Source organism: Saimiri boliviensis, chromosome 3 (assembly GCF_048565385.1).
Source record: "Saimiri boliviensis isolate mSaiBol1 chromosome 3, mSaiBol1.pri, whole genome shotgun sequence".
Lineage (NCBI taxonomy): Eukaryota > Metazoa > Chordata > Mammalia > Primates > Cebidae > Saimiri > Saimiri boliviensis.
The window spans coordinates 38,560,664-38,575,057 of NC_133451.1; the positions used below are offsets into that span (position 1 = coordinate 38,560,664).

Genomic DNA, 14,394 nt, shown 5'->3' on the forward strand with positions numbered 1-14,394 from the left:
CATGCCCGGTCAGAAAAGAAAATCTTAATAAAAAAGGGCTGTGTGTGGTGACTCATGCCTATAATCCCAGCACTTTTGGAGGCCAAAGTGGGAGGATCGCTTGGGTCCAGGAGTTTGAGACCAGCCCAGAGAACATGCCAAAACCCTGTCTCTACCAAAACAAACAAAAAAACAAAAAAACACATCCACAAAATTAACCAGGTGTGGTAGCATGTGCCTGTGGTCCCAGCTACTTAGAAGGCTGAGGGAGGAGGATCACCTGAGCCCAGGTGGTTGAGGCTACAGTGAGCTATGATCATGCCACTGTACTCAGGTGTGGGAGATACAGCAAGAACTTGTCTTAAAAAAAAAAAAAAAAAAAAAGATGAAGATAAACAAAAGTAAATTTTGTTGATTTTATTTTATATCGTGAGAGATGAGAGATAGGGGTCTAGTTTTATTCTTCTGCTAGTAAGTTTTCCCAGCACAATTTACTGTAGAGACTACGTTCTTGACACTTCTATTGGAAATGAGCTGGCTAAAAAAGCACGAATTTGTAGTTGGGTTCTCAATTCTGATCCTCTGGATTATGTGACTAGTTTTTATGCCATCATGTTCACTTGGTTACTATAGTTTTATAGGATATTTGAAAGTCAGGTAGTGTGATGCCTCCAGCTTTTGGTTTTTTTCCACATAATGCTTTGGCTATTTGAATCTTTTCTGGTTCCACCTATATGTTAGGATTGTTTTTTCTATTTCTGTGAAGAATGTCATTTGTATTTTGATAGAAATTGCATTTAATCTGTAAATTACTTTGAGTTCTATCATCATTTTTTTTTTTTTTTTTGAGGCAGAGTTTCGCTCTTGTTACCCAGGCTGGAGTGCAATGGCGCGATCTCGGCTCACCGCAACCTCCGCCTCCTGGGTTCAGGCAATTCTCCTGCCTCAGCCTCCTGAGTAGCTGGGATTACAGGTACACGCCACCACGCCCAGCTAATTTTTTGTATTATTAGTAGAGACGGGGTTTCACCATGTTGACCAGGATGGTCTCGATCTCTTGACCTCATGATCCACCCGCCTCGGCCTCCCAAAGTGCTGGGATTACAGGCTTGAGCCACCGCGCCCGGCCTAGAGTTGTATCATCATTTTAAAAATATTAATTTTTCCATTTCATGAGCATGGAATATTTTTCCATTTTTTTGTGCGTCATCTTTAATTTCTTCCTTCAGTGTTTTAAAGTATTCCTCGTAACAGATCTTTCACTTCTTTGGTTAAGTTGATTCTTAGGTATTTGATATTCTTTGTAGCTGCTCTAAATAAGATTGCTTTCTTGATTTTGTTTGCTGTTGGCATATATAAATGCTACTGAATTTTGTATGTTGATTTTGTAACCTGCAACTATAATGGATTCACTTATCTGTTCTAACAGTTTTTTGGTGGAGTCTTTAGTTTTTCTGTGGTAATGCCATCTGCAAACAAGGCTAATTTGACTTCTTTCTTTCCAAATTTGGATGGCCTTTCTTTCTCTTGCCTTGGCCAGGACTTCCAGTATTTTGTTGAATAAAAGTGGTAAAAGTGGCTTCTGTATCTTATTCCAGTTATTAGAGAAAAACCTTTCAATTTCCCCCATTCAACACAATGTTTGGTGTGGTTTTGTCACCTATGGCCTTCATTACTGAGGTATGTTCCTTCTATACCTATTTTGTTGAGGGTATTTTCAGCATCTATTAAAATGACTATACAGTTTTCATTCTTGGTTCTATTAATATGAATCATGTTTACTGATTGACATATGTGAACCATCCTTGCATCCCTGGGATGAATCCCACTTTATCATGATGAATGGTTATTTTTAATGTGTTATTGAAACAGGTTGCTAGCATTTTTGAGAATTTTTGCAAATATGTTCATCAGTGATAGGTCCCTATCCCTCACCCTCTAAAAAAATCAAATCAAAATGGATTAAGACCTAGTGGATAAAACTACTAGCAGAAAATGCTGGAAAAATGCTGGTCTGAGCCAAATTTGTTTGTGTTAAGATCCCAAAAGTACAGGCAACCAAAGCAGAAACAGAAAAATAGGACTACATCAAGCTAAAATGGTTCTGCACAGCTAAGGGAACAATAAAAAAAGTGAAGAGACAACTCACAAAATGAGAAAATATTTTAAAATTATCCGTCTGTCAAGGGATTAATAACCAAAATATATAAGGAGTTGAAATAACTCAACAGCAAAATAACAAAATAAAAAACACCAAACAAAAAATCAAAACCACACACACACACACAAAAATGCAATTTAAAAATGGGAAACTATCTGAATAGACATTTCTCAAAAGAAGACATAAAAGTAGCCAACGAGTATATGAAGAAATGTTTAACATCATTAATCATTAGAGAAATGCAAATGAAAACCAAAAGGAGAAACATTACCTCAGTTAAAATGGCTCTTTATCAACAAGACAGGGAATAATGGATGCCATCAAGGATGTGGATAAAAGTGAACCCTCGTACACTGTTGGTGGTAATGTAAATTAGCATAGCTACCATGGAAAACTGTATGGAGGTTCCTCAAAAAACTAAAAACAGATCTGCCATATGATCTAGCAATTCCACTATTCGGTACGTATTTTTAATAAAGAAAATTAACATATGGAAGAGATAGATATCAGCATTCCTATGTTTATCGTGTCACTATTCACAACAGCCAAATATGGAATCAACCTAAGTGCCCATCAATAAAGGAAGAAAAAAAATGAGGTACATATGTACAATGAAGAATCATTCAGCCATAAAAAAGAACGAAACCCTGCCATTCACAGCAACACATATGGAAATGGAGCAGATTATGTTAAATGAAACAAGCCAAGAACAAAAAAACAAATAATTGCATATTCTCTGTCATAGGTGGGATCTAAAAATATGGGCCTCATGATGATAGACTAGACTAGTGGTTACAAGAAGCTGGGAAAGGGGGAACGAAGAGAGGTTAATTAATAGATATAACAGTGTTTTAGAGATTGGTCGAGTGACTACAGTTTACTAGCTAGAAGAGAATTTCAATGTTTCTAGCATAAAGATGAATATTTAAGGTGATGTATATCCCTATTACACTGATCTGATCTTCACAAATTGTATGAATGCATTAAATTATTAGATATAGCCTGAATATATGTATATTTATTATGTTATGGGCTGACATGTGTTTCTCCCAAATTAATATGAATTCTAATCCCCAGTATCTCAGAATGTGACTGCATTTAGAGATAGGGCCTTTAAAAAGACAATCAAGGTAAAATAAGATTGAATGGGTGGGGCCTAATCCAATATGATTATTGTTCTTGTAACAGATTAGGACAAAAATATGCTGGGTGCACAGAGAAAAGACCACAAGAGGACACACTGAGAAGGAAGCCATCTGCAAATGAAGGTGAGAGGCTTCAGGATAAAAATTAAAAATTGCTGATACCTTGGATCTCAGGCTTACACCTCCAGAATTGTGAGAAAATAAATTTCTTTTGTTTAGGCCAGCCACTTTGGGATATTTTATTATGAAACCCCTAGCAAATGAATACAATCAGCATTTTAATACAGCCACATCAGTGATTCACCTAAGGTGAAATAAACAGTAAAGCTTAGGCACTGGAACTTATCTCTGAATTCTAGGCTGTTTGGAAAAAGAACCAACAAGTGCTGCATAGTAACCCAATGTGGAAAGATATATAACTTATCTACTGGAAAATGACTGATGCAAGATTAATTAAAAAGATTAATGCATTACCAGAAGTTTGCAGTAGGAAATCATTAAAAACAACAGAAAAGTCTGAAATAATGAGAATACGTAATAAAAAATCAATAGCTAATGTCTATGATGCCCAGGCTGCTTACCTTTTATATATTATCTTGAATTAACACAATCATCCAACAAGATTTTATGCCCATATTAAAGTTGAAAATAAATGAAAATTCAAAGACTTTTTCCAAAGCCACAAAGTAGACTTAGGTTTTGAAACCAAATTTGTCTCAAGACAATCCTGTCCTCTTTCCAATAAACCATTCTGTTCTCACACATCAAATGAACAGTTACCACTATACTATACTATTCTGTAGTAATATATACTACAGAATATTATGGGGCCATTAAAATGCTTCAGAAAACTCAGAGGTTGGTCAACAGCCACACAGATCTAAAACATTCCTTTCTCTATCTTTCTCTTTTTTCTAAGTTTTCTTTAATGAGAATACATAAGCTAAAAATAAACATTAAAACCCTTTAAAAACAAAAGGCAGACCGGGCGCAGTGGCTCACGCCTGTAATCCCAGCACTTTGGGAGGCCGAGGTGGGTGGATCACGAGGTCAAGAGATCCAGACCAACCTGGTCAACATGGTGAAACCCCGTCTCTACTAAAAATACAAAAAATTAGCTGGGCATGGTGGCGAGTGCCTGTAATCCCAGCTACTCAGGAGGCTGAGGCAGGAGAATTGCCTGAACCCAGGAGGCGGAGGTTGCGGTGAGCCGAGATCACGCCATTGCACTCCAGCCTGGGTAACAAGAGCAAAACTCCATCTCAAAAAAAAAAAAAAAAAAAAAAAAAAAAAAAAAAAAAAAGGCATTAAATAAAGCCAAAGATCATAAAACAAGCAGGCTTTCCCTTTAACTTGAATGATGTAGCACCCCTGTGATTAAAAAGAGACATACAGAGGTTTTTAGGTATCCTTTGAGGTCCAGAATTTAAATTAACAACACTGAAGTTTCAGATCGTCTATTTTTGAGTGAATATACTTCCTAGCTTACCTTATGGCTTCTGAATCAATGTGCACAGGTGCGATTCTTTCCAACAGAAATTTGACCATCTCTAGAAAAGGATTTGTTGGTTGTTTAGGATTTGCAAGTTTCCGGGCTATTTCTCTCTATAGAAAGAAAAGAGTTTTACCAAGTGTGATTAGCTTTCACATTTTTCAAAAGGAAAATAACTATAGGCCAAGAAAAGGAACTGAAATATTCAAAATCAACATAAGTGAGAATTTTCTGCTATAAACCCTAGCTTAAATTTTTACGCACACTGAGCAATCACTGCAAAATCTGGACAGCGGAGAAAAAAAGTGGATGATGTCGTTTCTGAGTGAACGCAGTCTTACCTCACAGTTCTTCAATGAAATTATTGTTTAATATAGCAACCTTTTTTTTTTTTGGAGGCAGAGTTTCACTCTTTCACCAGGCTAGAGTGCAGTGGTGTAATTTCGGCTCACTGCACCCTAGGTTCAAGTGATTCTCCTGCCTCAGTCTCCCGAGTAGCTGGGATTACAGGTAGGTGCCACCATGCCCAACTAATTTTTTGTAGACAGGGTTTCACCACGTTGGCCAGGCTGATCTTGAACTCTTTTTTTTTTTTTTTTTGAGACGGAGTTTCGCTCGTTACCCAGGCCGGAGTGCAATGGCACGATCTCGGCTCACCGCAACCTCCGCCTCCTGGGTTCAGGCAATTCTCCTGCCTCAGCCTCCTGAGTAGCTGGGATTACAGGCACGCGCCACCATGCCCAGCTAATTTTTTGTATTTTTAGTAGAGACGGGGTTCCACCATGTTGACCGGGATGGTCTCGATCTCTTGACCTCGTGATCCACCCGCCTCGGCCTCCCAAAGTGCTGGGATTACAGGCTTGAGCCACTGTGCCCGGCCGATCTTGAACTCTTAACCTCAAGTGATCCCCCTGCCTCAGCCTCCCAAACTGTTGGGATTACAAGTGTAAGCCACCGTGCCCAGCCTATCGCAACCTTTTTAATGCTCTAATTTAGAATATAAATGATTTGTACTTTTATGGGTATGCTTTTTTGGTTTTGTTTCATAATGTGTTTTTTTCAGTTAACTTTTTTTTTTTTTTTTTGAGATGGAGTCTTGCTGTCACCCAGGCTGCAGTGCAAAGGCGCAATCTTGGCTCACTGCAACTTCTGCCTCTTGGGTTCAAGCACCTCTCCTGCCTCAGTCTCCATAGTAGCTGGGATTACAGGTATGTGCCACCACACTTGGCTATTTTTTGTACTGTTAGTAGACATGGAGTTTCGCCATGTTGGCCAGGCTGGTCTTGAACTCCTGGACCTCAGATGATCTACCAGCCTTGGCCTCCCAAAGTGCTGGGATTACAGGCATAAAGCCACCATACCTGGCCAGTTAATTTGTTTTTAAAAAATAGATATTCATACATATATAAATACTTGCAAAAGTTTTCACTTCTGAAAGAACACAGGTGAAAGATAAATGAGAACCCTGTACACCCCTAGTATTTATATTTGACATATAATTATGAAAGGCTGATAGACGACCCCAATAATAAAAGTAACTCTCAGCCAGGCGCGGTAGCTCACACCTGTAATCAAAGTACTTTGGGAGGCTAAGGCAGGTGCATTGCCTGAGCTCAAGAGTTTAAGACCAGTCTGGGACACATGGCAAAACCCTGTTCCTACCAAAGAATACAAAAAACTAGCCAGGCGTGATGGCACTCACCTGTGGTCCCAGCTACTCAGGAGGCAATGGTGGGGGGATCACTTGAGCCTGCTAGGTGGAGGTTGCAGTGACCACCTGAGATTGCATGGCTGCATAGACCCAGTCTCAAAAAACAACAACAACAGAAAAGTAACTATTCATTTAAACTCAAAGACTATGGTATTAGGCCCAGTGCAGTGGCTCATGCCTGTAATCCCAGTATTCTGGGAGGCCAAGGGGGACGGGCGGATCATTTGAGGTCAGGAGCTTGAGACCAGCCTGACCGACATGGGTGAAACCCCGTCTCTAACAAAAATACAAAAATTAGCAGAGCATGGTGATGCATGCCTGTAATCCCATCTACTTAGGAGGCTGAAGCACAAGAAACACTTGAACCTGGGAGGCAGAGGTTGCATGAGCCGAGATCGCACAACTGCACTCCAGCCTGGGTGACAGAGCAAGACTCTATTTTGAAAAAAAGAAAAAAAAAAATCTTCTTTTAAAAAGGTATTCTTTCACATGCACACTTATCCTTGTTGCACAATTACTGTTATGGCTACTAAAAATAAATTAGAAGGGAATTTAATATTATCAGTATTTGTTGCAGCTGGAATCACTAATCTAGAAAAGGATATAGCAGTTTCTTACAAGAAGGAACTTCCAAAGTTTTAACTTTCATACTCAAGTGAGATGCGCATTACACTCACTGAATTATAAAAAGATATCACTAAACGAAAACAGGGCTGAGGCAGGTAGATCACTTGGGCTCAGGAGTTTGAGACCAGCCTGGGTAACATAGTGAGATCTTATCTCTACAAAAAATCAAAAAATTAGCTGGGAATGGTGGCACACACCTGTAGCCCCAGCTACTTGAGAGGTTAAGGTATAGGAAAATCACTTGAGCCCAGGTGGTTGAAGATGTAATGAACTATCATCACATCACTGCACTCCACAGACTGGGCAACAGAGTGAGACGCTGTCTCAAAAAACACACGTGGCAGGGGGGCGGTTCTCAGATTTGTCTCCGATTTCTTCTGTACTTCCTCCAAGCAATATAACTGTACTAATATATAGAACCAGGCCTGAATCTCAACACTTCTGAACACAACTGCTAAGACGCTGTCTTCTTCCCTAAATCATCTCCCCTGACATCCAGTCAGCCAATCTGGAAATAAAGCAGTCATTCTTCACACAGTGGTTTAATTCCTATTTATCCTTTAAGATTCAACTTAGGAGTCACTTATTCTAGAAGAAGTAATTCCTGGACCTATTTCCATCCCTGCTTGGGATGAGTAATGCTCCTTTATTTTACCAAAGCACACAATTCCATAAAAACATTTGTTGGCCTCTGTCACTTATTCTGCAAGCTCCATGAGAATCCGTGTATTATAAAATGCATTAAATCATGCAGTGTGTGCTTGATCAAAAAAGAAAATAATATTTGGACTTCTGAAGATACAATGAATATCCACGTAATTAGGTTGAGAAGGGTTTTTATAAGTGTAGTCCACAAATTACTCATGTTGAGACTTGGTTAAAAAGACGGATTCTCAAAAACAAAAACAAAAAACAAAACAAAAAAAGATGGATTCATGCTGGGCGCGGTGGCTCACGCCTGTAATCTCAGCACTTTGAGAGGCCGAGGCGGGCGGATCACCTGAGGTCAGGAGTTCAAGACCAGCCTGGCCAACATGGTGAAACCCCGTCTTTAAAAAAAAAAAAAAAAAAAAAAAAAGATAGATTCACGATCCTACATCACACCTATTTTAAAGATCCTTACTCTTTGTAGTATAAGACCTAAAAGAACGACCATTTATTGAAACCCTGCAGGCAGTGCAGGGAGGCCCTGTTATTAAGCCACATATAAAATTTCATTTTACTTTATTCTTTTAAAAATCCTATGAGGGTGATAATATTTATAGGTGAAGAAAATATTAAATAAGGAGGCTTGAAAATACTGAGTAACTTACTAAAGGTCACATTGGTATAGCTGATATTCAAACTGAGGACTGTTTCATTAAATGCTGAATAAGCAAGCTTCCTGGAAAATATTAAAATTGGGGGACCACTGTCATAGGCAGGCAATGAAGCATAAACTAGGAGGCACAGCTGAAGCTATGGTAAATATGTGGTCCCTCTCTAGCGTCAAGGTGGAGAAACCTAAAACTTGAATTCTAAAAGGAAAATATATTCATATATCACATTTCAATTCCACTGCTCTCTTTCATTACATCCCCCACCCCATATACAAATACACATGTCTCTGTTGATAATCTTTGCTCAAAGTACTTTTGCTAAGATGTTTCAGAAATGGAACTTGGACAAAGAGGAAGGAAAATACTAGATTTATATGCTACTAACTCTCTTACCAAGTAATATCTACCTCTTGAGAAGTGAGATATGATTGTAATTTACAAAAATAAAGAGGTAGTGATAAATACACATTAGGGTACAGAGAAGGAACTCTCAAGGATGGAGTGAAAGCTACACAGAATGAGAGAAACTAAATTTTATGGTTGCATATTTTTCTTTATTCTTTTTTATCAGAACAGGAATGGGGTTATCATTGAAAATATGTAAATAATATTCAGTAATGGGGGGGAGGACAAACTCATAGAGGTACTCTAATAGAGGTCATTTCATGTGTCTAAAGAGTATTCTAAGCCGGGCGCGGTGGCTCAAGCCTGTAATCCCAGCACTTTGGAAGGCCGAGGCGGGTGGATCACGAGGTCGAGAGATCGAGACCATCCTGGTCAACATGGTGAAACCCCGTCTCTACTAAAAATACAAAAAATTAGCTGGGCGTGGTGGCGTGTGCCTGTAATCCCAGCTACTCAGGAGGCTGAGGCAGGAGAATTGCCTGAGCCCAGGAGGCGGAGGTTGCAGTGAGCCGAGATCGTGCCATTGCACTCCAGCCTGGGTAACAAGAGCGAAACTCCGTCTCAAAAAAAAAAAAAAGAGTATTCTAAGTCTCACTTTACATATGAGAATATATAGTTAAATAACATGCTCAATCACACATGCTCATATAAGAGTTAGGAAAGAAGTTATCATGAACCCATGCTCTTAACACTGTATGGTCTTCATTTCTACCGTACTGGTTCCTGACCTCAAGTGATCTGCCCACCTCAGCTTCCCAAAGTACTGGGACTACAGGAGTGAGCCACCGTGCCTGGCCTTTTCAAGCTACTTCATTGTATGATCTAATTATAATACTAGATTCTCTGCAGGACACAGGACTCTGGAACTAGAATTCTAAATGCCAAAGAAGTCAATGAAACTTTTAAGCATTTTCAGCAAATTACACACCTCAGAAGTGCAAAGGTTGTTGGGCATGGTGGCTGGGATCACTTGAGTCCAGGAGTTTGAGACCAGCCTGGGCAACATGTGAAACCCTGTTTCCACTAAAAATACAAAAATTACTCAGGCATGATGGTGCATGCCTGTAGTCCCAGCTACCTGGGAGGCCAAGGCAGGACGATCATTTGAGCCTGAGATGCAGAAGTTACAGTGAGCAGAGATTGTGACATTGCACTCTAGCCTGAGTGACAGAGAAAGACCCTGTCTCAAAACAAGAAAAATATAACCAAGTAAATAAAATTTTAAAAAGAAGTACAAAGGTTGATGTAGTCTGGGCATTTGGCATGCCCACATTCCAAGCCCTGAGAGATGAGCCCACTCTTCTCTAACCTAAATTGGTTTCCTCCCCATGTCCTCCTAATTATTGGTATATGCAGATCTCTATGCTGAATAAATGATACTTGTTCCACGGAGCTAGACCTCTTTGTACATACAACATCTACTATAGTCTTTATCCTTTATAAGTTATTTTAAAACTAATCAACTCTAATACTTTCTAGAACAAAGTTAGACATATATAAACTGAAATTAGGTTTCTTTTATTTGTCTCTATAAGTCTGGTCCCAAGCATAATACTTGACATTTATGTGTAATATTCTAAGAAGGATTATTTATTTAAATCCAATAGGGCAGTGCAGAGCCCTATATATGGAGAAATACATACCCCTACCCCCACACACATCACTCAATGGTAGAGACAGATTTTGAGAAATGTGCTGTTAAGGCAATTTCATCATGTGAACATCATAGAACGCATGCACACAAACCTAAATGGTATATCTTACTGCTTCTATGCTACAAAACTGTACAGCATGTTACTATGCTGAATACTGCAGGGAACTGTAACACCGTATTTGTGTATTTAAACATTATCTAAACAAAGAAAGCGTAAAAACATAAAAAGATGAAAACACAACATAAACCATATAATAAAAATGCTATATAAAAGATAAAAAACCGCGCCGGGCGCGGTGGCTCAAGCCTGTAATCCCAGCACTTTGGGAGGCCGAGGCGGGTGGATCACGAGGTCAAGAGATCGAGACCATCCTGGTCAACATGGTGAAACCCCGTCTCTACTAAAGGTGCAAAAAATTAGCTGGGCATGGTGGCGCGTGCCTGTAATCCCAGCTACTCCGGAGGATGAGGCAGGAGAATTGCCTGAACCCAGGAGGCGGAGGTTGCGGTGAGCTGAGATCGCGCCATTGCACTCCAGCCTGGGTAACAAGAGCGAAACTCCGTCTCAAAAAAAAAAAAAAAAAGGTAAAAAACCGTACATCTACATATATAGAGCACTTACCATAAACAAAGCTTACAAGACTAGAAGCTGATCTGGGTAAGCCACTGAGTAAGTGGTGAGTGAATGTGAAGGAACAGGACATTATTGTACACTTTAGAAATTACTGTAGACTATAAACATTGTACACTTAGGCAGCACTAAACTTAAACATTTTTTCTTTCTTCAAAGATAAAAAAGCCTTAGCTTTTTGTAATATTTTTACTTAATAAACTTCAAGGTTTTTTAAGCTTTTCAAAAATTTTTTGGGCCTTCTCTTCCCGGTTCTTCCTGGAATTGGGAAAAGCTGGGTTGAGAGGGCGAAAAAAAAAAATTTCTTTTGGAGGCAGGATCTTGCTCTGTCACTCAGGCTGAAATGCAGTGGTGTGACCTTTGTCACTATAGGCTTAAACTCCTAGGCTCAAGTGATACAGTGATATTCCCATCTCAGCCTCTGGAGGAGGCAGGACTATAGGCGTGCACCACCACATGAAGCTGGTTTTTTTAGTGTTCTGTAGAGGCAGGGTCTTGCTATATTGCCCAGGTTGGTCTCAAACTCCTGGCTTCAAGTGATCCTCCTGCCTAGGCATCCAAAGTGTGCTGGGATTACAGATGTGAGCCAATGTACCGGTGTTTTTTTTTTTTTTTCTTTTGAGCTTCTTGACTCTTTGCATTAAAACTTAGCTTAAAACACACATTTTACAGGTGTACACAAAATATTTTCTTTCCTTATATCCTTATTCTATTAGCTTATTATTATTAACTTCTTTCTATTAAACATTTTTATTCTATTGGCTTATTCCTATTAAAAATTTTCTTCGCTGGGAGTAGTGGCTCACACCTATAATCCCAACACTTTTCAGGGCCAAGGAGGGCAGATTTCTTGAGCTCAGGAGTTCCCTGTCTCTACAAAAAGTTCAAAAATTAGCTGGGCATGGTGGCATGTGTCTGTAGTCCCAGTTACTCAGGAGACTGAGAAGGATCACTTGAATGCAGAAGGTTGTGTGGCTCACACCTGTAATTCCATCACTTTGGCAGGCCAAGGCGGGTGGATCACCTGAGGTTGGGAGTACAAGACCAGCCTGGTAAACACAGTGAAACCCTGTCTCTACTAAAAACACAAAAAATTAGCCATGTGGGGTGGTGCATGCCTATAATCTCAGCTACTTGGGAGGCTGAGGGATGAGAATCACCTGAACCTGGGAGGTGGCGGTTGCAGTGAGCTGAGATCACATCACTGCATTCTAGCCTCAGTAATAGCCTCTATTTCGAAAAAAAGAGAAGAAAAAAAAAGGAATCTTTTAGCAACCCTATGAGGTTGATTAAAGTCTACAGATGAGCAAAACAGGGATCAAATAAATATATTGAATTACTTACTAAAGATGACATTGGTAATAAATGGTATGGTGGAAACCTATGACTTTCTCATAATGAGGCTGGGTACAGTGGCTCACAACCAATCCCAGTGTTTCAGGAGGTTGAGGTGAGAAGATCACTTGAAGCCGAGAGTTTGAGACCACCCTGGGAAACATAGAGACCCCCGTTTCCACAGAAGAAAAAAAGGTATTTTTTTAAGACACTTTCACTCTGTCACCAGGCTGGTGTGCAGTGGCATGATCTCAGCTCACTGCAACCTCTGTCTCCTGGGTTCAAGGCATTCTCCTGCCTCAGCCTCCAGAGTAGCTGGCACGTACCACCACACCCAGTAAATTTTTATCTTTTTAGTAGAGACAGGGTTTCACCATGTTGGCTAGGCTGGTCTCGAACTCCCAACCTCAGGTGATCCACCCACCTCAGCCTCCCAAAGTGCTGGGATTACAGGTGCAAGCCACCATGCCAGGCCTATAAAAAATTTTAAAAACTAGCCGGGCGCGGTGGCTCAAGCCTGTAATCCCAGCACTTTGGGAGGCCGAGACGGGTGGATCACGAGGTCGAGAGATCGAGACCATCCTGGTCAACATGGTGAAACCCCGTCTCTACTAAAAATACAAAAAATTAGCTGGGCATGGTGGTGCGTGCCTGTAATCCCAGCTGCTTAGGAGGCTGAGGCAGGAGAATTGCCTGAACCCAGGAGACGGAGGTTGCGGTGAGCTGAGATCGCGCCATTGCACTCCAGCCTGGGTAACAAGAGCGAAACTCCGTCTCAAAAAAAAAAAAAAAAAATTTTTAAAAACTTAGTCGGATGTGGATGCATGTGCCAGTATCTAGCTATGTGGAAGGCTGAGGTACAGGATCACTTGAGTACAGGAGTTTAAGGCTACAGTGAACTATGACTGTGACATTGCACTCTAGACTGGATGACAAAGCAAGACTATCTCAGGAAACAAACAAAAAAAAAGCTGAATAAACGAAGATTTCCCTCCTGATAGCTTCAAGAATACTGTTTTACATGAAACGAGTTCAAGAGTAGAATGAAGACAAAAGTCTAGATAGGAATTTACTTTATCTGTAAATGAAAACAGATATATGGCAATGTTACTGCTGCTAATTTATTGACAAGGATTGTTTCCATTCTAATACATGAAAGAAGGAAATGCGTGTGCACACAAGCATTCAGAAAATACTTAACAGTTACTCAATGAATGTCTACTAAGTACAAAGTACTTTATCTTGTAAAATTCCTAAGACCAATCTCCCTGGCTTAGTTCTCTAGCATTTTCCTGGAATGTGGCTGGAGAGTGAATGGCAGATAGAGAATTAACTTGACAACAGAGTAACTGAGAGTAATTACTCTCAATTAAATTTGTGTAAATTTAACAATAATTACTCTCAGTTAAATTTACACAAATCACTCTGTGTACAAGAGGCTTTAATGAAATACGTATTTCTGTAAGTAAAGCTAAAGAAAAAGTGTAAAGCATGATTTACTAACCACACAAACATCTGCCTGTTTGCAAGAACAGGTTGGGCTGATTAATAACTCCAGTTGAGACCGAAGTTTCTCATCATCGCCGAGAACCTGGTTAAATTTCTTCACAAAATCTTGTGCTTTCCCAGGGTCAGGCAAATTCTCTATAAAATTAAAAGAGAAATCACTATTAGAGAAGAAGGAAAAAAAAAAAAAAACTATTCTACTAAGTGAAAAACAGGTGTCATAAATATATTGTGGAGCCATTAAAAGAAAATCAGCCTGGGCCGGGCGTGGTGGCTCACGCCTATAATCCCAACACTTTGGGAGGCCGAGGCGGATGGATCACAAGGTCAAGAGATCGAGACCATCCTGGTCAACATGGTGAAACGCCATCTCTACTACAAATATAAAAAATTAGCTGGGCATGGTGGCGCACGCCTGTAGTCCCAGCT

At 39.9% G+C, this 14,394-nt stretch overlaps 1 protein-coding gene across 3 annotated transcripts in view; it reads right to left on the minus strand.

Moving 5' to 3' along the window:
* The window catches only part of PDS5A (PDS5 cohesin associated factor A), a 159,849-nt gene that overhangs the window by 67,284 nt on the left and 78,171 nt on the right, over positions 1-14,394 (minus strand). For all 3 annotated transcript variants that reach the window (XM_039468201.2, XM_074396027.1, XM_039468202.2), the window contains 2 exons: positions 13,964-14,103; positions 4,775-4,890 (listed from right to left, as the gene is read on the minus strand). In XM_039468201.2, the coding sequence (XP_039324135.1) occupies positions 4,775-4,890; positions 13,964-14,103 (256 nt within the window). The remainder of the gene's footprint in view (positions 1-4,774; positions 4,891-13,963; positions 14,104-14,394) is intronic.